This window comes from Lynx canadensis, chromosome C1 (genome assembly GCF_007474595.2).
Source record: "Lynx canadensis isolate LIC74 chromosome C1, mLynCan4.pri.v2, whole genome shotgun sequence".
NCBI lineage: Eukaryota > Metazoa > Chordata > Mammalia > Carnivora > Felidae > Lynx > Lynx canadensis.
In genome coordinates this window covers 98,200,222-98,222,758 of record NC_044310.1, presented here as the reverse complement: position 1 = coordinate 98,222,758, position 22,537 = coordinate 98,200,222, and the positions used below count along the sequence as shown (strand labels likewise).

The 22,537-nt window shown below is 48.9% G+C and overlaps 1 protein-coding gene across 1 annotated transcript in view; it reads left to right on the top strand.

Annotated features, from left to right (window-relative positions):
- Nucleotides 1–21,647, top strand: part of NGF (nerve growth factor) — a 53,078-nt gene extending 31,431 nt beyond the window's left edge. Inside the window, exons 2-3 of the mRNA XM_030327180.1 lie at nt 13,453–13,576; nt 20,763–21,647. Coding sequence (XP_030183040.1) covers nt 20,775–21,500 — 726 coding nt within the window. The 5' untranslated portion in view covers nt 13,453–13,576; nt 20,763–20,774 and the 3' untranslated portion in view covers nt 21,501–21,647. The remainder of the gene's footprint in view (nt 1–13,452; nt 13,577–20,762) is intronic.
- The last annotated feature ends 890 nt before the right edge of the window (nt 21,648–22,537 follow it).

The window sequence follows — 22,537 nt, the reverse complement described above, 5'->3', positions numbered from 1 at the left end:
TCGCCCAGGAAAAACCATTTCACCTGCTAACAGTGAAAACAGCCATGTCTGCCTAAAAACAAAACAAAACCAAACAAAACACAAAAACACTGGTGGTAACTCAACCTCCTCTTCTTTGCCTTTTGATTGACTCCTGTTGTAAGAAGTACTCACTACTGACAGCATGAAGCCTGGACAATTGAACCCTGATTGAGTAATTCACACAGTTCTGGGAAATAAAGTCAACAATTCACAGACTGAATCCACTTCTGAATGCTCATTCACCAAGGACCCTTGATATTCGATCTCTTTGCATTTCTGTTCAGTGTTTATTACTTTCCACCCATCCCTCAAACCAAAGTCATAGGTTGGTAATTTCTTGTTTTAGAAAGTGACAAACAGAGCAGGCAGAGAAAACACTGTATATTTTGGACTAAAACTGAAATCATTAGGGTAAGTTTCTATTCTTGGCGACTGGAATTTTACTCTGGTTCTGATTAAGCTCCACAACGATATTATATTCGATGTTTTCCTGTAAATGTATGAGATGGTTTTCTATTGCATGTCCATGAATGGAAATATTAACAGACTCCACTTGGCTCCATTGGCCTCTGGCTTGGTCTTCACACCCAAAAAGCCAACTAACAGAGAATCACATCCCAGCCCAGAGTGAGTAGTTCTTGTCCTGCCTGTGGTTTTTGTTCATGGTCTCACAATGAAGCGTAAATCTCAAACAAAATATATGAAAGTAAGTGCAATAACTCCATTCCAGTGTCTGTAACTCAGGAAGAAACGGCTGCCTACTCCAAGCATCTATCTTCTGTGCCTACATTTCTGTCAATAGTGGGTCTTTCCTGAGTCTATTTCTTGGTGGTTATTTTCGTGAGGCGGGAGTATGGTCTATGCGTTCTCTCAAGTTTGTAAACAAGGAGAGTCTCGTGACAGAGAAGTGGAGAAGTCAAGGTATTTTATAATTGGAAAATTATAGATATCAGCACTAGATTTTTAAAAGCAGTTAGGTAAATTTGAGAATGAAAAATATGTGGGAAATAATAGAATAGCTACATTCCACCTATCCATTACCCATGTCGCAGAAGCAGAAATCGACCCTCAGTCCAGAAGCCAGAGGATGAAGCTGTTGCCCCTTTGGATGGTCAGACTTGTGAGCAATCTAGAGTAGGTGTGGAGGAGGGGATCCCAGAGCAAGAGGGCCAGGCTCTTGTCCATAACACCATCCCCTAAGCAGGGTCACCTTGCACTTCTCCACCTCATGCTGAGTTGGAAGTTACCTTATCTGTACGATGGGGATAATACTGATCTCAGAGGTTTTTAATAGGTATTTTAGAAGTTGATCTATAGAAAACCCTTAGTAGAGTGGCACATAATACACAATAAATGTCATATATTATCGGTGGTAGCAGTTATACTCACTTCTGGCCCACAGTTTACACCAGTGAAGGGCTTGACATATTTTAATACATCATATTACATTACATTTAATTTTACACCTAACATATAGGCAGTGCTATCTTTATTGATGCCTCTCAGACAGCCTAAGAGAGAGGCCTAAGGGGAATCTTCGGGGGTATTTCTATCCCACCCTTGCCTTTTCTCCCCGCAAAGCCCAGACTCAGATTTCCAGTATTGGTGTGCTCACCCTTGTGGCCGAGGAAGAAGCATGGCAGGGAGTTGGCCAAGCTTCTTCCTGGTCCAGCTGATGGGCCTCTTCTCATTCTGGCACAGAAGGGCCAGGAGAGAGCCATACATGGGCCCGCAGGGAACTCCCCTCTTACAAGTGGGAGCCAATCACCTCTATGGAATCAAACTAGTCAGAGGAATACCTCCTTCTGGAGGCTGCTGGGAGGGGTCAGGGAGGCCTGCATGGGCCTAAACACAAAGTCCACTTGGCTTCAAATGTGAAGAAATAGAAAAACTCAAAGATGGCTAGCAAAAATTGTACACTTATCCTTAACACATTGCATTAGACATATGGAAGCACCCGCCTCATTTTGGAGGGCCAAGGTACATAACTCCTTATTTACCTTTGTGAATTTGTGTGTGTGTGTGTGTGTGTGTGTGTGTATAATGTCATTGTGACAAAAGATCTTCCTCTTTTGATATAATTTTATCAAGGTCTAAACTGAATAATGTTGTCATCTACATTATTAGAAAAGCAAAGGTAACAGCAACAGCAAGACAAACAAGAAAATCTCAGGAGAGGGAAGGGGAAAAAAGCAGTTTCCAGAATAGGTGCTGGAAAACAGTATAACAGAAGAGATGGGAAAGCAGGAATATTGATTTCTAGATGTGGCTCTATTCACCACTCCATTGGAAGCAATATGGACCTAAACAATTCATTTAACAACTCTGGAGAGAATAAATGACCCCCGGGTGTGGCTCTCTTCTGGTTCTGCTGGTTTTCTTGACAGCCTAAGAGGAGGTCTTGGGGGAACATTGGCAAGACTTCCCTGACTCCAGAAAGTTCTTGGAGTCCTCTGGTGGTGGTGCTGGTGGTGGTGGTGGTGGCGACGGTGGTGAGGAGGTGTTGGGGAAAATGATGGTAGTGATGATAGGATGGTGGTGGTCATGGTGATGGTGGAGCTGGTGGTGAAAATGTTGGTGGAGGCGGCGATGGCGGTAAGGGTAGCGGTCACGGTGTTGGAGGTAATGGCGGTGGAGCTGGTGGTGGAAATGTTGGTGGAGGCGGCGATGGCAATAAGGGTAGTGGTCCTGGTGATGGAGGAGGAGCTGGTCATGGTGATGATGGTGGTGGGGGAGTGGTGGTGGAGGAGGTTGGAGAGAATGCCGCCGTGCTCCACAGGTCTGAATGAGAGACATGACTGGGGCAAATGCCGTGATGGGTTTGAGAAAGGGGCAGATCGAGAGGTGGACAATTAGGCACTAGGACTTCACGGGCCCAAGTGCCCATTACTGTAACTACAACACACGTCTTTCGAGGCCATTCCTCTCTCAGGGACGATGCAAGCACCACAAACATGCTCAGGCAGATACACACTGTGCCACCGGTTGTAAATTGGGGGCGGGGGGGGGTTGTTGACACTTTTTTGTTTTCGTTTTAAATTTTTATTTTGCTTTTTTTATCCTAAAAACAAAGGTGTGAATCTGTATTTTGGGAATATGGAGATCAGGTCTGTGGAAAGAAGGAAAAGTAGAACAGCTCAAAAGGAAGTGGGGACTGCCGGTGGACACAATGCAGGCAAGGGGAGAGCCCTTCTTACAGCAAACCGCAGTCTGGCTAAGGCAGAGCTGGAAACTGAGGTTAATGCCCAATTCCACAGGGTGGGGGAGGCGCCTTAGGACAGAGGTGAGACTGGAGCCAGGCCCAGTCTAGGCTGTGGCCCAGAGGGAGCCGGGACAGTCAATCAAGTGCCCTCCTTTCTGAGGACACGGCGTGACATGGACTGGACATGGTGAACGAGCCCCTGGAAGGTCTTAGGGGTGCAGCTCCCTTCGCAGACAGAGGCCTGGTGCCAGGAACTCGGCCGATTCAGAAAGAAAGGAGCGAAATCCTGACAAATGGTTTTCATTATCATCACGCAGCCTCCACCCTCGTTCTGTGTGTGTATGCTCTGTGTTTTTCTTTCTTTCTTTCTCATCCTTTCATGAGTCGTAACTAAACAGCGAGGTGACTGCCATCCCGCTGGATTGCACAATGGCACCAGTGGCTGGGTTGGAGCATAGCTTTCCCCAAGTAAATTCTGGACGAGAAAAATGAGCATGCTGGGAGTGAGGAATTTGTTCTGCACGACACCTGTGTGTGCTCTTTCGTGCTGCTAACGGAGGCGGGATGAGGGTCCGCTGAGAGCTAAGACAGTTCCTCAGCAGTGCACCTGTCAGCCTACCAATGGGGCATTCTTCTTCTTAAATGAAGCCTCACCATAGCGAAATGGGGGGCTTCCCCAGGTATCCAGGAATATAAATTGGGACGACTTGTTATTCCCCAAGGTAATATGAAATCATGATTTACTTTGAATAAACTGGTGCAGCCGTGGGAAGAGTTGTCGATTCTGTTGAATACACACTCGTTAAGTGCCTACCCTGGGACAGCCCATGGTCAGAAAAGCACCTAAGACCTCAAGAAGTCAACAGTCAAGCAGCTGCCTGAATTTGTCCCCAGTGCCTGGATAGCGGAGCGTGAATCTGACCATGAGGATACCTCTGTGTCGTATTCTACTTGTGATCCACGCTCCCTGTAAGGCAGCAACTACCCTAAGTAAAGATGCTGTTAACTCTGCAGGGCCCGGCACATTTTCGTGATGGCCAAAGAGTGAGTGGGCACTGTGCTCCCCAAATGCAGTCAAAGCTGGAGAAGCTTCCTCCCTCCGACTGCCACGTGGCTGAGGAAAACGGATCATTCCAAAAGCGCACGTTTCAGTTCGTTACTCAGCGTTTTCGCTGGGAAGAGATTGCAGATAATTGTCCTGCAGCTGCAGACGGGGCCACTGAGCCTGTGCGTGGCCAGCCATTCCGTCCAAGACTGGGACAAAAAACAGGGTTCTTCCTGCCAGAGACAGCCAGGTGGGGACGCGAGATGGACACGAGGCATCACTTTCAGTTTTGCACCCAGCCTGCCACTAACTGATTGCCTGATTCTAGCTGAATGTCTTCAGTGGTATTCATAAGAATAGCTACGATGCTAGCTAATAGCCAGGTGCCAAGCACTGGGCTAAATGCTTATTTTATTTAAGCCTCTCAATGACCCAGTGTGGAAGATAGAGTTACTGCAATTTTTGAGAGGAGACCCCGAGGCACAGAGAGGTTAAGGCACTTGCCAAAGGTCACACGGTTGGTAAGTGGTAGGGCTAAAATACAGCCAACCCCAGGCTTCAGGGCATCAGTTGGCCAGCTTGTAAGGGAAGCACCTGGACTGCAGAATCACCAGTGGCCCTTTCTCTACAGCTCTAACAGTCTATCATTAAGATAACAATTGAGAGTCTAAAATAAGGTCATGTATAGTTCTTTGGATCTTAAACATCCAGACTTACCTCTTTAGAAACCGCGGGACGAGCTTCTGGTGTCTGTGCGTGTGTAGGTACTTGTGTGTGTGTGCACACACCTGTGCCCATGTGTGGTGAGCGAGCGGGAGAAACCGTCTGCCCTCATCCTTGGAATTTCTAATTACCCACAGTGTTCCGGGTCCCCAGAGACAGAGGTGCGCTGTGGGTCTCTTGTTAGCTCCAGACTGAAATGCACCAGTGCCGAGTTTTTCTTTTGTTCATGATGTCATGGTCAAATAAAACCTAAAAAAGAAACACTAGAAGATTGGGAATGTTCTGAAATATAATTATATGTGAGTCAAATGACTTTAGAAGGGGCAGCAGGTTTTCATCTCCCCTGACCTTTTTCCTAACATAATGAAAGAGCTAGATGGAACTCCTTCAAATAAGCTGAAAAAGGCCCATCAAATAGCCCCTCATTACAGTTAACCACCCTAGTGACGTTCCGACATCCCCCATCAGGCATGTATGTGTGGTACGAGCGTGCTCGGGACTGGGATAGTTAAAGCCACACACAGGAAGTAGCTAAAACAGCATAAAGCCCCCAGACAAACACACACGTGGAAATCAATTCTTCCTTCCCAGTTCTTCTCTTAGCCTCGGGTTACCCACGATTTGCATGTGCTGCATGCCTGGGCAGAGCTGGGCTGAGCTACCTCTCTCGTGCCTTGAGTCAGATTTTCTGGGTGTGAAATCAGTGAACAAGCCAGGAAATGTCAGCACGGAAGAGCGAGGGAGCAGGAGAGACGGTGGCAGCTGTCACTCCAGGGTGTTGTGGTGTGGGAAGGTGGCCAACCCATCTTTGGGACTCAGTTTCCCCTTGTGATGTGTTTGGTGCTGGCTACCTGTGATCCAGGTTTTTGTGGATGCAGGGGGATTGAGGTGCGGCAGTTTTTGCAGTGAGACTGAAGTCCAGCTGCTCAAACAGAAGTGGCCTTGAACATACTTATGGACAAGTGTGTCTCAGGGACAAGTGTGAGTGTCTCGTGGACAGTGAGGGTGTCTCAGGGACAAGTGTGAGTGTCTCGGGGACAAGTGTGGGTGTCTCATGAACAAGCATGGGTGCCTCATGGACAAATGTGTCTCGGGGACAAGTGTTAGTGTTTCATGGACAAGTGTGAGTGTCTCATGGACAGTGAGGGTGTCTCATAGACAGTGAGGGGTCTCAGGGACAAGTGGGGGTGTCTCATGGACAAGTGTGGGTGTCTCAGGGACAAGTGTGTCTTGGGGACAAGCGTGAGTGTCTCATGGGCAAATGTGTCTCATAGACAAGTGTGTGTTTCTCATGGACAAGTGTGTGTTTCTCATGGACAAGTGTGAGTGTCTCATGGACAGTGAGGGTGTCTCAGGGACAAGTGTGGGTGTCTCGGGGACAAGTGTGGGTGTCTCATGAACAAGCATGGGTGCCTCATGGACAAATGTGTCTTGGGGACAAGTGTTAGTGTCTCATGGACAAGTGTGAGTGTCTCATGGACAGTGAGGGTGTCTCAGGGACAAGTGTGGGTGACATTTTACCAGGACCCTTACATTCAAGTCCCATAGCTCATCTCTTATCCCTCACCAATTGAAAGATGGCCTGCCTGCCTTTTTAAAAGCCCTAGAATGTTCTGTGTCTGTTAGGCCAGGATATTTGCCGGTCTGTTACAAGACTATAGATCTTTAGCTTGTCTTTATTTCTGAAGTTACATCTGAATTGCATTATAGACTTATGTGCTGTAACGTTGCTTGACCTATTGCTCGGAAAACATACCACACACTGAGAGGAAAAGGCTAGCTCAAGAGGAGTTGAGGACATTTAATCCTATAAAGCAAATAGAAGAGTGAGACTTGAATCTGAGCTGTCGCTCACTGACAATGTTTTGTTTTCGTTCACGCGTTCCCTCCCAGGTGGCCACCCGAGGTCTGCAGCGGGTGAGAGACCTCGCTAGGTGCCAGGATTCTCGAAAGCAACCTTTGACTCCAACCAGCCTGAGAGTCCTTTTTCCCCCAATACTTCTGTCTGCTCTTAGTCCCAAGTATGGGAACGGCAGGCAGGGAAAGGCCAAAAGCAGAGCTGAAATGGATCTTTTTCTTGTGGTTTAAGGATCAGCCAGTTGGAACCAAGGAGATGTTTTCTTAGGGTTGCAGAGAAGTTTGAAAGCATATTGGATTGTTTTTGGCACTGAAGCATAGATTATAGATATATCATTAGTATTGCTAAGCCGATGGGCTATAGTACAAGAACTGCTATTTAGAAGTGCATTCTTGCAAAAGTACGCTGCCCTCAGCTCTGTAATGGAAGGCCGCTGTGCATTTAGATGTCTTATCTCCTACCACCACGTTGACGTTGTAATTGCCCACGCTATGAAAACCTCTCTGCGGTGTGGGCATTGCACAGCTCATGAATCTAGGCAGGTAAATACCACGCGGACTGTGGCCAGCCACACACACCAAGAGGCCTTGCACATGCATAGCAAATGCTCTTTGGTTCTGAAGTTCAAGGTCAGCCAACCTTGGTGGTTTCTTCCTTAAGCTGCCTGTCTCTCTGGAGAAATGCTAGGGTTTTGTAATTTACCTCAGAATCTCCCAAAGAGCCAGAGGCCCATTTCTCTTTTAGAAAAATGTGGCAGGACTCTTTAGAATTGTTAGCATTGAATACTTCCAGTCAAAAAGAATAGCAGTTTTGCTGAACTTTAACGTCTTCCTAAGTCCTTGGTGCCAGATGTACGATTTTCCTATTGGACTTGCCAAAACCACTAAATAGTTAAAACACATCAAATCATCTCTAAATGGTCAAATTGAATCCCCTCCCCACCGCCACCCAAACAAGAACTCTTAGTCAGCAAACCTCATGGTTGTATTCCGTACTAGAAAATTTCTGATTAGGCTAAAAATTAGGAAAACAGACTTACAACGCGAAAGACTCCAAATTTCCTTTTTGTGTGCAGGCGTAGAGCAAGAACCACCAGAGAAAAGGAGAGAATCAAGGGAGAACAGTCATAATGATGACAATCACAGAGAGAGCACCAACAGTGATTATTATCACGCCGCAACTACATGTTCTTAATGTCCAACATCCCCCGTGAGTTTCCCCAACACAGGCCTCTGGCAGGTGGAAGCTAGGGGAAAGGAGACTGTAGTTCATGCCAGGGGCTCTGGCATCTTTGATGTGGCAGAAACTGCTCTTGGGACCAGCCGTCGCTTCCGAGCACGTGCGAGGAACCATCCAAGAGTTCTTTGTGGTCGAGCATCCCCAAATCTTTGGTATTAAAAATGCCAGCAAATAATCCTTGGGCTTAATAAGAAGCTAACCGTAACTCCAACCATCAAACAACATGTTAAGTGGCTTGCAAGGAGTAAAGAGGAGACCTTCCAATTCACATATGTCAATTATGTCTAGATACTTGGCAGGGCAGAGGGTGGTGAGAAGGGGTTCACATCCCCCAGAGAGTCTGGACACTGTATTCTTGTTGCCTCAAAGTGACCGTACCTGCACTTTGCGTTTTCTGAGCTATATTAATTTCTTCATAATTTCTCTTAATTGCTAGCTCATCAAAGCCAATGTCAAGCTTCCTGTTCATCCTGTATGACAGTTGTTCTCAGCCCTTTTCCTTGGGATCACCTTGAGAGCTTCACAAAATACTGATCCCCAGGCAGCACTCCAAAACGGTTGAGTTGGGGGGTGCCTGGGTGGCTCAGTCGGTTAAGCATCTGACTTTGGCTCAGGTCATAATCTCATGGTTCACGAGTTTGAGACCCGCATCGGGCTTGCTGCTGTCAGCGTGGAGCCCACTCTGTCCTCATCTCTCTGTGCTCCTCCCCTGCTTGCTGTCTCTCTCTCTCTCTCTCTCTCTCTCTCAAAAAATAAATAAACATTAAAAAAAACCAGTTAAGTTGGAATTTCTGGAGGTGGGACAGGTGTCAAGACTTTGTAAACCTCCTCAGGTGGTTCTAGTGTTCAGCCTGGGTGGAAGGTCACTGCCGTAGAGGATTGGGGATGGGGGGAGAGCAGCAGAATGGGGGAGCTAGGAGGTAGATGAAATCTTCCACAAAGTTCGAGCATGGAGAACTTCGAAGGATGCTGATTGACATTTAGCAGGTTGCAATTGCTATAGCTGATGCCCCTCACTCCCCAGTAACTCTCCAGCAGAGGCATACAATCCTCCAATTGTATATTAACTGGGTTTTCAACAGTTTGCATTCCTCTAAGCTTCTTGGCTAAAATTGACCAAAATATCACTGAGACCTTAAGAAAGTGAAGGGGTCACTGACACAGGCATCAACAGAGAGAGCCATACAAATAGGCTAAACCTCAGGAGGTCCTCAGGAGAACCTCTAATTCTAGCTGACTCGAGGCTGGTTGTTCTGGACCCCATGGTCATGGTCATGGTCTAGACATAACGTGGACTATAATATGGAAAGTTGCATCAAGCAGGTCGCCCAGTGCAGCAGACTTCCTCTGGGTTGGCTCTCTCTTGGCCCTGGCTCCCTCACCCCATGGGTGATTCTCAAGCTTAGGTGTGCACAGAACCACCTGAGGGGTTAAAACACAGATGGCCGGGTCTCACTCAGCATTGCTAGGTCTATGATGGGGCCGAAGCATTTGCATGTCTAAGAAGTTCCAAGACATTGCTGATATTACCATGGCTCCCACTTTGAGAATCACTGCTTTAAACAGGGGGCCCTGGACGGACCAGGGTTGTCCTGGTCTAGAAGAAGTACCCTAGACTTCAAGAGCATTCCATCATGCCCTGTAAGAAGGAATAGAACACGGGTCTGCAATGAGCTTGGCTTTATTTTCATGCATTTGTAAAAGGGTGAGAGCCATCTGATTTAGTGACTACCTCATGAGAACAGACAGCATTTTAAAATAGATATGCACTGGGGTTAGTTGCCCCTAATATCTTTGCATCAGAAATCGGGGATATTTAAATCAGATTTAATTTTACAGCCCCAACCCTCACTAGCATAAGACTAAAAACAATGATAGCAGTTTCTGTGAAAATCATTTAGGGGTGTCTGGGTGGCTCGGTCGGTTAAGCATCATGACTCAGGTCATGATCTTGAGGTATGTGGGTTCGAGCCCTGCATCGGGCTCTGTGCTGATAGCTCGGAGCCTGGAGCCTGCTTCATTCTGTGTCTCCCTCTCTCTCTGCCCCTCCCCCTCTCACGCTCTGCCTTTCTCTCAAAAATAAACATTAAAAATTAAAACAAAAATCATTTAGTGTTTCAGTATTCTTGACAGTGAATTGTTCTCTCCAAAAGCAAACTACTTATACCTATGCTGATCGAGAGAAGGTCAGAAGCATAGGAGATGTGAGACGGGGTCTCAAATCCACCGCTCAGGCATCTAGATGTGATTGGCAGGTGACCCTGGTGCACGAGGGTGGCTTGGCCCAGGTTGCATCCATAGGGCCAGGGAAATTTTTGTGATAGGTCTAGGGAAAATCCCCAAGAAGGTAGCTCTGCCTAGAATTTGGGGGATTTTTTATGGAGATCTAAACTGGAGGCCATCCTGGCTTATAGTAGAATATCCAGAATATTTCTAGCGAAAGTCACTCTTCCCTGGGTGGAAAGTGGAGGCCTTTTCTGTCACACAGGAAGTTACAGTCAGTGGGCAGGCCACTGTGGTGGGCTCTCCAAGCTCACAGGCACCTACCGATATATAGGGCCCATCACCGCTTCTTACACCCAACCTGAAACCCCATCCTGAGCTGTGTTGAACCTCCAGCTAATTCTTTTTTTTTTTTTTTAATTTTTATTTATTTTTGAGAGAGAGCATGAGCAGGGGAGGGGCAGAGAGAAACACACACACACACAGAATCCAAAGCAGGCTCCAGGCTCTGAGCTGTCAGCACAGAGCCCGACGTGGGGCTTGAATTCATGGCCCGTGAGATCGTGACCTAAGCTGAAGTTCCTCCTTCCACAAGGTTTCCATATCATGTCACATACACGTCATACCTGTCACACTGTGCTTTAAATGCGTGTTCATATGCTTGCTTTTCTGCACCTCTAGATTATTTGCTCTTAGAAGTTAAGTCATATTCTTCTTTGTGTCCTTAGCACCTAACAGAGCGGCTGGCACAGGGTCTGCGAGTTTTATTTAATTAACAGGAAAAAAAAATGAGTTCTAGTGTTGGGGTGGGGGAAAGCATTGCTTAAGAATCCAGGAGGGATACGGGCCCCAAAATGTTAACTGAGCTCGGAGAACTACAGATGATCAGAGCTGGAGACCTTAGCTATCACAGCAGTTCGCCGTCGGGACAAGGAAGCCCAGAGATGCTTAAGGATACTAAGCGATTTACCCGGGAATCAGAGGGAACTGGACCCAGATGCAGCTCTGTGGGATCCACTAGTGGTCAGTCAGTGTTGGCCAAATGGCCAGCTGAACAATTTGTGGACTGGATCCAGACCCTCTTTCCTGGGAGCGATGGAAGGCCCCACAATGCCCACCTCTTAACCCTGGGAACACGTCATGCTCCTCCAGGGCTAAACCCAACCCTGAGAGAGTGTGACTGTGTACTTTGCCACAGAATCTAACCCTTTAAAAGGGCGTTCGGGTAAATTTCCATCTCTAGACCTGAACCCCAACTGAGTATTGGAAGGTTTTTCTGGTGCTTCTGCGGCAAGAAGGATATTTTGAGCTGAGTGGGTGAGGAAGAGGAATGAAAGCACCTCGGTCCTTAATTTCATGACATCTAGTAGCGGGAAAACCACTTCAGATGCTCTCTCTAACCCCCTGTCCCGTGCCACCTCCTCTATGTGAGTAGCGACTCGATGGCTTCCTTGACATTTGCTTCTATGGTACAAGATGAGAGGGGGTTGAAGGAGGATGAGTGGTGGGGTCCACACTGGAAAAAAACATGATGGGGCAAAGGGGTTGGGGAATTGGAGAGAATATAGACAGGAAAGCTACAGATGTCATTATTGAATTTTTTTTTTTTTTAGTGGGGGGGTACCTCAACCCTACAAGTTCTACGATGGACATAATAGTTCATTCATTCATTTATTAAAAATGTGATGCCCCTCTCTTGCTTAAAGCCCTCCACTGCCCCTCCCTGTTACCCCTAGGATAAAGCCATAGCTCCAGCTATGTCCTTGCAGACCTGGTTCCTTCTGCCTCTCCATTTCATTTCCCTACATGTTCAGCAACTTTGACCTGTTCTACCTCACGGCCTTTGCACTTGCCATTCCTTCTGACTTGCAAGTTTTCTCCCTCATTCCTTTTCATCCTTCCGATCTCAACCTGAACACCATTTCCTCCAAGCACTCTTCACTGAGCAGCCTGTCTACAGGATGACCTCATTCCACCTTGCAGTCAGTCACCCTCTGTCATCTTGCCTTGTTTATTTCCTCCGTGACTTGAAAAGAATCAGAAGGTACCTTGTTTGTTTACATAAGACTGTGAGCTCCATAGGAGCAGCGACCTGTGTGTCTTATTTAGTGCTGGGTCCCCAGAACCTAGATCAGTGCTTGGCATGGAGCACGTGCTCAGGAAATATTGCTGATTGAATGAAGGAAGCACCTACATGTATGAAGTTTATAGAAGGGAGAGGAGAAGAGAACCCTTCCACTGTTCCTAGGAACCACAACCTAAACCTGAAGAGCATTTTTTTTCACACCGTATCATCTGTATATCTTCCAATTGATAAATTTTGACTTTTGGCTTGGTTCTCTGAGAGCCACAACCTAATTCGATAAGAGTTTTCTGTTATCTATCAAGATTGTCATATTTGCCACCATAACTTCTCTGAATCTTTATCAAAGGACCAACTTGTTCTCAACTGTCAGGATGTTTTCTTCTGTATAATTTATCTGTTTTTTTTTTTAAGTGGACCCATGCAATTAATGTTTATTTATTTTTGAGATAAATAGAGACAGAGAGAGAGAGAGAGAAAGTGGAGGAGGGTCAGAGAGAGAGGGAGACACAGAATCTGACGCAGGCTCCAGGCTCTGACCTGTCAGCACAGAGTCCAACGTGGGGCTCGAACCATGAGATCATTACCTGAGCTGAAGTTGGTCGTTTAACCAACGGAGCCACCCAGGTGCTCCTTCTGTATAATTTATCTTAAGTTAGGCTTGTCCAAACTTGGGTCTGCTACATCTGCATGTGTGTGTGATATACAGAATAATTTCCATTTTGATGCTGGGTCAGGGGTCTCCTGGAGCAGGACTCTGGTGTGGGACTGCAAGCATCTCACTGGGACCTGTGGACTATATCCAGACAGAAACCAAGGGCTTTGGCACAAGAGTGGGAGGCAGGTGCCACCGTAGGTCCGTGCAAGTTCAGCCCGTGGCAATTTTGGGAGCCAGACACTCTCTCCTGCCTGGGCTCTGATGCTGGTAAAGTCCCAGAACTCAGGGAATCGGGTTTGTCCCGCTGGCACATCCCTCCCCTCCTGCCTAGGGTACAGCTATCCACCCGCTGCAGAATACGGTGAAGTGCCCATCTAATGCCAGCTCTCTCCTCCCGCAGAGTCCTGGCCCGTGGTCGTGCAGTCCAGGGGGCTGGATGGCATGCTGGACCCAAGCTCAGCTCAGCGTCCGGGCCCAATAACGGCTTTTTCAAGGGAGCAGCTTTCTGTCCTGGCCACACTGAGGTAAGCGCCTGAGGGGCTTCTGCCTCGCCAAGGCTCCTGGCTCTGGAGCATCTAGGACAGCTGGAAATGAGCCCCAGGCTGAAGAAGGGAAGTCACATCTAACTGCTAACTAGCAGAGGCCTGGGGTGGGTCCTAGTGATCCAACACATGTGGCCCTCCTAGCCCGACTGGAAGAGAAATCCCCCCGGGCTCCCAGTCTGGCCCCACGGCTTCCAGGAACATGTTGAGAGTCTGAGCTGCCCACCCCTGAAATAGCAGAACACAGGGGCTCGATTAGACAGACAGAGAACATCAGTCAGACCCTCCACACGGCTCCTGGTCTGTCTGCACTGGCAACCCTGTGAGACGAAATGTCCTTGATCACGGTCATGCTCTTGGCCATGGAGCTCCAGGTCTGGGAACAGAGGCCAGCTCTGAGTTCCGCTCCTACCGGGTGTGCGGCCACATCGCGTTCCTTCTCCTGCGTCTGTGTCCTCCTCTGTACGACAGGAAGAATAAGGCCTCCTCCCGGGCTTGTTGTGATGGTTAAGGAGATACTTGTGCCCCATAAATGCTAATGATGATCATTATGATCTCACCTCCTTCATTTAAGGATGTGTGTCTAAGAATTCAGACCAGCAGGTCCTGGTCCCAGGAAAGCCACAGGTACCTGCGAGTGCTTTCTGGAGGCATATTTCTATCATGGGCACTTTAAGTGCTCTTGGACCAAATCTGCCTGATGCCCAGAAACCTGATAAACCAAATGTAAAAATAATTGACTATCCAGGGGTTCCCCGGTGTCCAGGTTTGTGGCGCAAGGAAGGCAAAACTTACCGTCTGTTGAACGGAATTTTCATTTTGATGTTGGTGATTGGGAAGGCGCCGCCATCAGTTACAGCCTGCGTGCCCCCTCAGGGCTCTCTCCTCTGGAAGGTGCTGGGGCTGAGCAGCGCCAAGTGCCCACAGGCAGAGCCTGCCACTCAGCTGCAGAGTCCCAGGCCACCCAGAGCCCCCCCCCGCCCCCGCCCCAGCCTCCCGACACCCATGTCTCTCCTCCGTCAAGTTCAAGGATCAGACCAGACCTGTGGTTCTCAAAATGCAGCCCCCAGAGCTGCTGCAACACTATCACCTGGGAGCTTGTCAGAAACGTAGATTCTCGGGCCCCACGCTAGACCTGCTGAGTCAGAAACTCTGGGAGTGGGGCCCAGCAGTCTGCTGTTTGGCAGACCCGCCAGCTGCTTCGATGCCCCGAACCTCTGGACTTGATCATCTTGGAATGCCCCTTCCAGTCCAAGCCTCCCCCTGGGAGATGCCCACAGAGGCGCTCACTGGGCTCTATCCTGTCAAGGCTTTTCTCTGCTGTGGCCTCAGGGGTACCTCCCCGGGGAGCTGAGGAGCCACAGGACGCCTCTTGCACTCCACACAGGCCCTGACAACTGGGGGCGTCCCAATCTTCACAGCTGAAGTCAGCTGCATGTTTACATTTAGAGCAAGGCCAAGTGGACAGCGAAAATGACCCTTGACCCACTGGCACCACTGGAATAGACATAGCACTCATTTCTTCTTTTTTTCTCTATCCATTGATGGCTTTTAAAAAGAAAAACTTCTTTAACTTATTTTTTAAGTTTATTTATTTATTTTGAGAGAGAGAGAGAGAGAGAGTGCATGTGTACGGGGAGGGGCAGAGAGAGAGAGAGAGAGAATCCCAAGCAGGTGTTACACTGTCAGCGCAGAGCCTGACGTGGGGCTCAAACTTAAGAACCATGAGATCATGACCTGAGCCAAAACCAAGAGTCAGGTGCTTAACCAACAGAACCACCCAGGCACCCCAAGACTTGTTTAATTTAAAAAGAAAGAGGTGATGGGGATTGAAGAACACACTGGTCACGATGTATAGAATTGTTGAATCCCTGTATTGTACACCTGGAATTAATACAGCACTGTGTGCTTGCTGGAATTAAAATTAAAAAGCATGGGGAGCCTGGGTGGCTCAGTCGGTTAAACCTGACCCTGGGTAGCTCAGGTCATGATCTCGCAGTCTGTGAGTTCGAGCCCCGAGTAGGGCTCTGTGCTGACAGCTCAGAGCCTGGAGCCCGTTTCAGATTCTGTGTCTCCCTTTCTCTCTGCCCCTCCCCTGTTCATGCTCTGTCTCTCTCTGTCTCAAAAATAAATAAACGTTAAAAAAAAAAATTAAAAAGCATAATAAAAATAAATAAATAAAAATACAGATATTTGATATTGTCACTGCATTATGAGATAATGTCAGGCATGGCAATATTCTCATTCGGAAAAAAGAAAAGCTAGGAAGTGTATTTTAAATAATTTTTAAAAATGAATAAAAATTTTTAAAAGATTATGGTATAGGGGCATGCTATGATGAGTGATCCAATAAAAAAAAAAAAACAACCAACTTTTAATCTAGAGCCCAAATGTGAGCACATATTTGCAACGTTTTCAAATCTTAATGAAACAATCTGTCCCTGGTGCAAATCTTTACGGTGATTAAATGCCATCAGCTACCACGTGTTATCCGACAGCGAATTGAGAAGTAAAATTTGACTTTATGAACTTTGTGAAGTCAATTCAGTTGAGCCTGCAGAGTGCTAGGCAGCGCAGCAACCTTTATGGTTGCTTAAACTCGAAGAATGTCGGAGTTGGAAGATGCCTTAAGCATCAGCAGTCACGTGGAGAAATGAAAGAACACAGAAGCAAGGAGACTTGTCCACACACTCGCTGATTCTTAGAGGTCACCTGGACGCGCCAAAGGTGAACAGGAGGCCTTTCGGCCTCCGGGCAGTTTGCCTGTAGGTGGGAGGATACGAGAATGCAATGGCCCTAAGACAGCGCGAAAGAAATACTCTACAGAGGTGGAGAAGGGAGAGAGTTTATCTCTTTAGAAATAGAAAAAGGTCCCCAGGGGAGGTGGTATTTAAGTCGGGTGTTAAAAGGTGACAGGCAGGACTCCAACCAGCAAAGGTGGGGAACAGGAAAGGCACAGGGAGGGCGTGAGGGAGTATCTGGCAGAGAAGAGTCTGAACCAAGGGCAATGGTGGGAAAGCGCAGGGCAGGCACTGTGATAGGAGTTCTGTTTGCCTGGAATGCAAAATATGGGAGGGGAGGGGCACCTGGGTGGCTCAGTCAGAGCTCACGGCTTGTGAGTTGGAGGTCCGCATCAGGCTCTCTGCTGACAGCTCGGAGCCTGGAGCCTGTTTTCTGATTCTGTGTCTCCCTCTCTCTCTGCCCCTCCCCTGCGCTCTCTCATTCTCTCTCTCTCAAAGATAAATAAATATTAAAAAAATATATGGGAGGGGAGTAGAAGGAGGGCAGGGTCTGATGGGTTCCTGGCTCCCTAGACAATTGCTCACCACTGGACCCTCTGAGCAAGGTGATGGGATCAGAGTGGTGCTTCAAGAGGTTGAATTGGGTGGCCAGGGACAGGAGGAACTGGAAGAAGACAGGTGGGGGTCCAGGACATCAGTTGGGAGACTGTTCTGTGACCTGAACTAGGAACAGAGAGGTGAGAATAAAACAGAATTTCAAGAGATGCTACGGAAGCAGAAGGCAAAGGGCTGGAGGGGAGGCCAGGAGGAAGGAGCTGAGGCCAACGAAGAGTGGAGTTTTGGAGCTGGTGAACAAAGGGATGGTGGTTCCAGTGATGGAAAAAGGAAGAGGTTGGGGAAACACGTTTAGCAGTATGGGGGGAGATGTTCATAAGAGATAGCAGCTGTGGAACTCCATCATAAACCGTCAAGTGGTTGTTGAGTAAAGCCGGGGGCAGGGAATGATCGTCCTAACGAGGAGTATGGGTGTGAAGGTTTTTGCTTGGGATGCCTTGCATTTAAAATGTCAGTATCCGGGGCGCCTGGGTGGCTCAGTTCGTTGAATGTCCTACTTCAACTCAGGTCATTATCTCGCGGTTCGTGAGTTCGAGCCCCGCGTTGGGCTCTGTGCTGACAGCTCGGGGCCTGGAGCCTGCTTTGGAGTCTGTGACTCTCTCTTTCTCTGCCCCTCTCCCACTCATGCTATGTCTCTCTCTGTCTCTCAAAAAACAAATGTTAAAAAAAATTTTTTTTTTAAATGTCAGTATCCATGGAAAGTTGCTCACAAGGAAGCTGGAGGTTCGGAACTGGCTTTCAAACAAGCAGTTGGGCTAGAGGTCCCGGTATGGGCGTCAGCCCCACAGAAGACGGGACTCTTTATAAGAGGATGAGCTTACCAAAGGGGAGACTGTAGGAGTGGGTGGGGACCTGTGGTCATGGGAGAGAGGGAGCAGTAGGTCCCTTATTACCGTCAAAACCCTAATTCTTAGTGGTTATTTTTTCCCATTTCCCCAACCAAATTCTAAGTGTTACTAATTTGGTTATAAAGGGATGAATTTCGGTTTCCTTTCTTCTCCTTCTTGTCTGAGGAGAGCCACCATGTGTTGAGAAGAAAGGAAAGGAGCCAACGAAGGGGTTTGACTTAGCTGCCAACAAATGATCAGTTCTGTGGCCGTTGGCTGGACTATCACACCATTAGCCGGCAGAACCAGCGGCGGTCAGAAGCCTGGCTCTGCGTGGCCGGCTGGAGGCCTGGAGGAAACACCGATGTTTTCCTAAGTAACCCAAGAGAAAAGAATTTGGTGGTTTTCTTGGTATCTCACCAAAGAGCTGCCTGTTGCCAGCTGAAATAAAGCACAGTTGAGGAGAAGAATGCATCCCTTTGAAAACAGATTAGGAACGCAGCACGTAGCCATAGCCACAAAATCCAAAAGGAGGCGTGCACCGCAGCGAAGAGAAGGCAGGCAGTGAGCCTCTCGGGCCATCCCCGTTCACTCTTCCATTCATTTTCCTTTTATTTGTTGTGTGCCGGAACTGCGCATGGTCCCCGAGATACTTAACTTCAAATGGCACACCGTCTGACGTGCTCTTATGAGACAGACATGTTCACGATTGCCCACAGCGCGAGGAGAGGTGAGAGGGCTACGCACAAGCCATTATGGAACACCAGAGGGGTGCACACTGAGGGATGGAGTGACTAGTGCGTGTGGAGGAGACGCGGCTCTGCGCTCCAGGTCCTTGCAGCCAGTGGGGAGACGGGCTCAAATCACTGGGCTTGAAAAACAGCCCAATCGGGGTAGTCAGTGCTATGAAAAGACGTGAATGGAGTAGGTTTGGAGAGTGAACGAGCAGCAGTGTGACTGAAGAAGACAAAGTCCTTGACCACAGGACATTGGGAGGACCCCAGACTAAGGAGGTGTGTGGGCATCTATCAGTCCTCAGGACAACCCTGCGAAATCATAGTTTTTGCCTGCTTTTTTATCAATGAGGAAACTAAGGCTCGGAAAGATTAAGTGACTTCCCCTTTGCTAACCAGTTTGGAATCCACACAAGGCTTTCTAACCCCAGATCCGATGCAGAGTTCCTGTCATTGCACTGATTTAGTAGGAGAGAACACACACGTGTGCACACGCACTTCAGAAGTTGAGCGTGGAAAGAGATCACTTTTCCTAGGGTGATCTGAGGAGCCTCAAGGAGAAGGTGGTGTCTGTGGCAGGCAGGCTGGAAAAGAGGGCAGGTCACAGAATGACCTGTGGGAGTGGGGAGGAGTGGGGGGAAGGGATGGAATGGGAAGTTTGAGCACCCTCTCCAGGGGATGCCTCTAACCCTACCAAGAGAGGGGGTGACACTTGATATACATCTGCAGGTGTGACTAGGACCCCACCAGAAGTGAGTTCAAGAGCAGAGGTAACTCCACAGTTAGCTGCCTGGGGGTGGTCACTCGACTGCAGTGTAGAGCCCTATCTGGCCCAGGCTCTAGGGGAGGCTAGTATTGCCTCTTGGGGACAGACGGATTTCTGCCATTTGGTCTATACTCACATAAAAGTAAATAATAAAAAGAAAAGGCATGGAAGAGAAAGGGAGAAGGAAGGAAGCGAAAGGGAAGGGAGGAAAGAAAGGAAAGGGAAGGGAAGGGAAGGGAAGGGAAGGGAAGGGAAGGAAGGGAAGGAAGGGAAGGGAAGGGAATTAAGGCAACATTACCAGTCCATGTCCCTTCCCCATTCTCCCTTCCCATCCCTTCCCTCCCTTGCCTTTCCTTCTTCCCTTCCCATTCCCTACCTTCCCTTCCTTCCTTCCCTTCCCTTTCTTACCGCCCTTCCCCTCCCTTTCCTCTCCGTTCCTTCTTCCCCCCCTTCCCTTCCCTATCCCTTCCCCTCCCTTCCTTTACTTCCTGTCCTCCTTTCCCCTTTCCTTTCCCTTTCCTTTCATTCCTTTCCTTTCCTTTCCTTTACCCTTTCCCTTTCCCCCTTCCTTTCCTTTCCTTTCCCTCCCTTCCCGTCCTTTCCTTCCACTCCTTACTTTCTTTCTTCTGTTCCCTTGCGTGCGTCCGGGTAGATTGGCTTAGTAAGGTCAGCTTTGGCGTCTATTCTGAGTCTAGTTTGTGCCGATGACTTTAGGCCTGTTCATTAATTTTGTGTGGATCACTCTCTTTGTACATGACAGAAAGATGATGAATCCTAACCTAACTCACAGATTAATGAGAAATTCGAAATGAATGCATTTGAAAAGTTTAAGAATGTCCCACGACCAGGAACTATTATCAGTATCAGTATCTGTGTGTGCTGGCTGGCGGCTGACTAGGCTGGCGATGACGGTCCCAGAGCTCTATACCTTTTTGCCAAACGTGATGCCTCATGGATTTGTAGCAAGGGTTCCGAGTCACCAGATCTCAGATCTGACCCGGTACTGCTGTCTGAAGAAAGTGTATTCGGTGCCAAGGCTTCAAGATACGTCCCCGGCAGCCCTTCCCACAGCCTTCCCAGGGGAGCCAAGCCTTCGGGCAGGACACAGTGCTGGGAACAGGTGTCAGACATATACTGCCCGCCCACAGCTGCCCCAGGCTGGCAGGCAGACAACTCAAAAGACTCGGTAAGAGCTGCTGGCAAGTTTGGGGGCTCTGTCCCTTCCCGAAAAAGCCCACCCCTAGATGGCATGACCATACCCCTAGGTCATCTGAGCCGGCCCATCCATGCCTGCTCAGATAACTGTAGCTCGCAGCCCCTGTCACTCTCAAGGGTATCCCGGTTTGAATGGTAAATCCCAGGTCACCTTGCCCTTAGACTCCCAGGTGAAACCTCATGATCCTCTAGGGAGGTCAAGACCCAGAAGCTGCCTTTGTTCAAAACTTAGTGCACCATGGAATAATCCTTGTTTCTGTTTCATTCCAGGTGCATAGCGTAATGTCCATGTTGTCCTACACTCTGATCACAGCTCTTTTGATCGGCATACAGGCAGAACCACACCCAGAGAGCAATGTCCCAGCAGGACACGCCATCCCCCAAGCCCACTGGACTAAGCTTCAGCATTCCCTCGACACAGCCCTCCGCAGAGCCCGCAGCACCCCGGCCGGGGCAATAGCCGCGAGGGTGGCAGGGCAGACCCGCAACATCACTGTGGACCCCAAACTTTTTAAAAAGCGGCGACTGCGTTCACCCCGCGTGCTGTTCAGCACGCACCCCCCACCTGTGGCTGCAGATACTCAGGGTCTGGACTTGGAGGCGGGTGGTGCTGCCTCCTTCAACAGGACTCACAGGAGCAAGCGGTCGTCGTCGCACCCTGTCTTCCACCGGGGGGAGTTCTCGGTGTGCGACAGTGTCAGCGTGTGGGTGGGGGACAAGACCACCGCCACGGACATCAAGGGCAAGGAGGTGATGGTGCTGGGAGAGGTGAACATTAACAACAGTGTGTTCAAACAGTACTTTTTTGAGACCAAGTGCCGGGACCCCACTCCTGTGGACAGCGGGTGCAGGGGCATCGACTCGAAGCACTGGAACTCATACTGTACCACGACGCACACCTTCGTCAAGGCGCTGACCATGGACGGCAAGCAGGCCGCCTGGCGGTTCATCCGGATCGACACGGCCTGTGTGTGTGTGCTCAGCAGGAAGGCTGGGAGAAGAGCCTGACCTGCAGGACAGCCCCCACCCTCCCCGAGCTCCCCCTCCACACCCTCCTGGGCCCCTCCCTACCTCAACCTGTAAATTATTTTAAATTATAAGGACTGCATGGTAATTTATAGTTTATACAGTTTTAAAAAATCATTATTTATTAAATTTTTGGAAGCATCCCTTGTGCCGGAGCCCCAGTCATTTTACCCCACTGTGACCACCTACGAGGCTTGGGCCGTTGCAGGGTGAATTGCCCACAGCAACCCCTGGCTGGAACCCTCGCCCCACCCCAGCCAGCTCTGCAAAAACTTCAGGGAAGGCTGACTGGGTTCAGATATTAGCCTAAGCCGGACATGATTAGAAAGGGAAGTCTGCTGGATTGCAACTTCACTCTGCATTCCAGAGCCAAAGCTACCTAATCCTTGGATTACCTGTCCCACCGCCCCGATGCAGGAGCCTTGATTGCTTCGCGAGGGGAGGTTTGTGGAGCCTCATCAGAAGCAGATCCCCTGCCTCAGGCCCAGCCTGGGTCCTGGAGGCCCTCACCATCTAGATAGGAGGAGACGTGCACCAAAGACCTGTGAGGTAGGCTTGTTCTTAGGGGGAGAACTGCTTTTTGCAGAAATGCTGACCAGAAGAGCGGTAACGAGATAATCTCATGAGAGCTGTCATGGTGGATCTGATTTCATGTTAAGATTGCCTTAGTACTACTGGCTGGTCCTCGATTCATCCTCCAGTGGCTTCCTGCAGAAAGATTTCATTATCCGAGAAAACAGGAGGGCCTCCAACACTCTTCCCACCCACTGACGGCCCCACGGCAACTTCCAGGGGCCCCAGCGTTGGCCTACAAGCCAGGGAGCCAGAAAGAACTTTTTGATTTCTAACTGGGTGATGTCCACAAGTGACCAAAGGTGGACGGGGTCATGGGACCGGCAGAGAAGATGGCGGGGGAGGAAAAGAAACAGAGTGAGAACCAACACAAAAGCCAGGGAGATGCATAGGAAAGGGGGGTCACGCCAGGAGGGAACAATGGCTTCCTGCCTGCCCTGATGGGA